At 50.0% G+C, this 2,500-nt stretch overlaps 1 protein-coding gene across 1 annotated transcript in view; it reads left to right on the top strand.

Annotated features, from left to right (window-relative positions):
• Positions 1-2,500, top strand: part of ankfn1 (ankyrin repeat and fibronectin type III domain containing 1) — a 48,507-nt gene that overhangs the window by 45,691 nt on the left and 316 nt on the right. Inside the window, exons 17-20 of the mRNA XM_053341848.1 lie at positions 837-1,059; positions 1,154-1,350; positions 1,955-1,997; positions 2,221-2,500. The exon at positions 2,221-2,500 is cut by the window's right edge and continues 316 nt beyond it. Of these exons, the coding sequence (XP_053197823.1) occupies positions 837-1,059; positions 1,154-1,350; positions 1,955-1,997; positions 2,221-2,500 (743 nt within the window). The remainder of the gene's footprint in view (positions 1-836; positions 1,060-1,153; positions 1,351-1,954; positions 1,998-2,220) is intronic.

The raw sequence follows: 2,500 nt of genomic DNA, 5'->3' as shown, positions 1-2,500 counted from the left end.
CTTGGCTGCACCTGGGTGTTTAGCGTGGAGGTGCTAACTCAAACTCCACGTACTCCGGTGGTAGTTAAACTCCGTTTGACACAGGTTGCATTTTACTTTTGACTTGTCAACTGAAGCGTCTGGAAGTGTTTTAAAGTTAAACAAGCCGTTCAAAAGTCCAGTAGCTCTCTTACTTTCCATCAGCGCGGTAGGTTTACTGCAGGAGGCCACTTCAAAGCATAGCGCTACAGCTAGAGGAGCCGTCTACGGGGGAGTAGAAGGGACAAAAAGGCTTGACACATTAAAATGCCATTAAAAAGAAATTAACACGTTATAGATTGCATTAATCTGATCGCGATTAACGCGTTAACGCTGACAGCCCTAGTTAAAATGTCTTATTTTGTCTGACGAGGAACCAAAAATATCAAGTTTAATATCACAAAAAAACAAAGTTTAACTTAAAGTCTGAAATGTTTGTAAAGGTTATCAACATAGACGTCGGCATCATCTGCATAGAAACTCACTCTGATACTGTGGGATTCAACTGTTCAACAGACACAATACAAATAATAAATAATAATAAAATATAATAAAAAATAAAACTCAGAATAAAAAGAAATAAATTAATAAAAGACAATAAATGACGAGCGACATGATCTTCAGTTGGACACGACTTTTACAAACATGAGTCTTCATCAGTTTTTCTCTCCTCTTCTTCCTCCTCCTTCTTCTTCTCCTTCTTCTTCTTCTCCTTCTTCTTCTTCTTCTCCTCCTCCTTCTTCTTCTTCTTCTCCTCCTTCTTCTTCTTCTTCTTCTTCTCCTTCTTCTTCTTCTTCTTCTTCTTCTCCTCTCTGCAGCAGCTGGATGAGATGCGTCGTGACCTCCGCTGGATCACCGACGCGCTGCAGTACGCTCGCTACAAGCAGCCCCGCGGCGGCGTGCCGGTCACCTGCCTGGTGGACGCCAGCGCTGCAGAGAGCAGCTCCAGCCAGCAGAAGAACGACTCCACCTCCTCCAACATGGACTTCCTGCCAACGCCGTCGCCCTCGCCTGAACTCCGCCGGAGGAAAACCATCAGCGGTGAGTCGCTTCACTTCAGCCTCAATATTTCACTCACACCCTGAAACCCTGAACCCTGAACCCTGAGTCTGACCCGATGATGTCGTCCTCTCAGACTCGCTGCTCGGTTCAGAAGACGACTGGTCCTCGGAGGTTTTCCTGCCGACGGACAGCGACTACGACTCCAGCGACGCTCTGAGCCCCCGTGAGCTGGACCTGCTCTACTCGCCCCCGCAGGATCTTTCCCAGCAGGCCGTTCACTCGCTGGGGGGCAGCGCTCCCGACGTGCTGCAGATCCACGAGCTCAGGTCTGTGAATGTCCTGCAGATTACTGTGTGTAGTAAAATAAGATTATATTAGATTAGATAAGATAAGTTAAAATGTTCCTTTATTAGTCCCTCAGTAAATGGTAAATGTTCTTATATATCGCCTTTCTAGTCTTTGTGACCACTCAAAGCACTTTACATCACATCTCATTCACACATTCACACACATTCATACATTGATGGCAGGAGCTACCACACAGGGTGCCAACCTGCTCATCAGGGGAATCTAACCATTCATTAACACGCTGTTGGCACGGCAACGGGAGCAATTTTGGGGTTAAGTGTCTTGCCCAAGGACACAACGACATGTGGACTGGAGGAGCCGGGAATCGAACCGCCAATCTTTATTCTGTACTCTGTATTACAGCAGAGTGGAGAGCAGAAATAGAAAGAATAAAGAACAATACATAATAATTACACAAACTATAGTAAGAATAATAACAGTACTCATATATATTTAGATTTGTACCCCCTCTCACACACACACACACACACACTCTCTCACACACACACACAGTCACACACACACCATCTGGCAATTTAAACTTCGTCTCTTGGATGAATCCGTGATGAACTCTTCTGTGTTTCAGGTACAGCGTCTGCCCCCCCAGAGACCCTCCTCTGTCCCCGGTGGTGAAGTCTAAAGACGCTCCTCTGTCCTCCCCCCTCCTCCCCCACTCCCTGTCTCTCTCTAAAGACCTTCCTCTCTCTACCTCCAGCCTGCCTCACTCCCCGTCCCTCCCCAGGACCCTCCCCACCTCCCCGTCCCTCCCCAGGACCCTCCCCACCTCCCCCTCTCTCCCCAGGACCCTCCCCACCTCCCCCTCCCTCCCGCTGTCCCCCCGCTTCTCCAAAGACCTGCCTCTGTCCCTGCCACTGTCCCCCGGGCTGTCCGACGCCACCAAGACTCTGGAGGGTCTCTCGCTGACCCGGGAGAGAGTCACCCCGAACCCCCCCGCCAAACGCAAACTGCTCTCCAGAAGCCACCGGGGCCAGTACTTCAGCGGGCCCCAGCGCTGGCTGCGAGGTCACAGCGGCGAGATTTACTCCGGGTCTTTATCTGAGGGGGTTTACACCAAGCAGCACGACTCAGACCTGCCCCTCCCTGGAGTCCTGTCCCCCCCCCCTCTGCAGCA

The sequence above is a fragment of the Scomber japonicus genome, chromosome 20 (assembly GCF_027409825.1).
Source record: "Scomber japonicus isolate fScoJap1 chromosome 20, fScoJap1.pri, whole genome shotgun sequence".
Classification (NCBI taxonomy): domain Eukaryota; kingdom Metazoa; phylum Chordata; class Actinopteri; order Scombriformes; family Scombridae; genus Scomber; species Scomber japonicus.
Note: the sequence above shows the minus strand (reverse complement) of the source record. Positions and strands in the feature narration are given on the sequence as shown.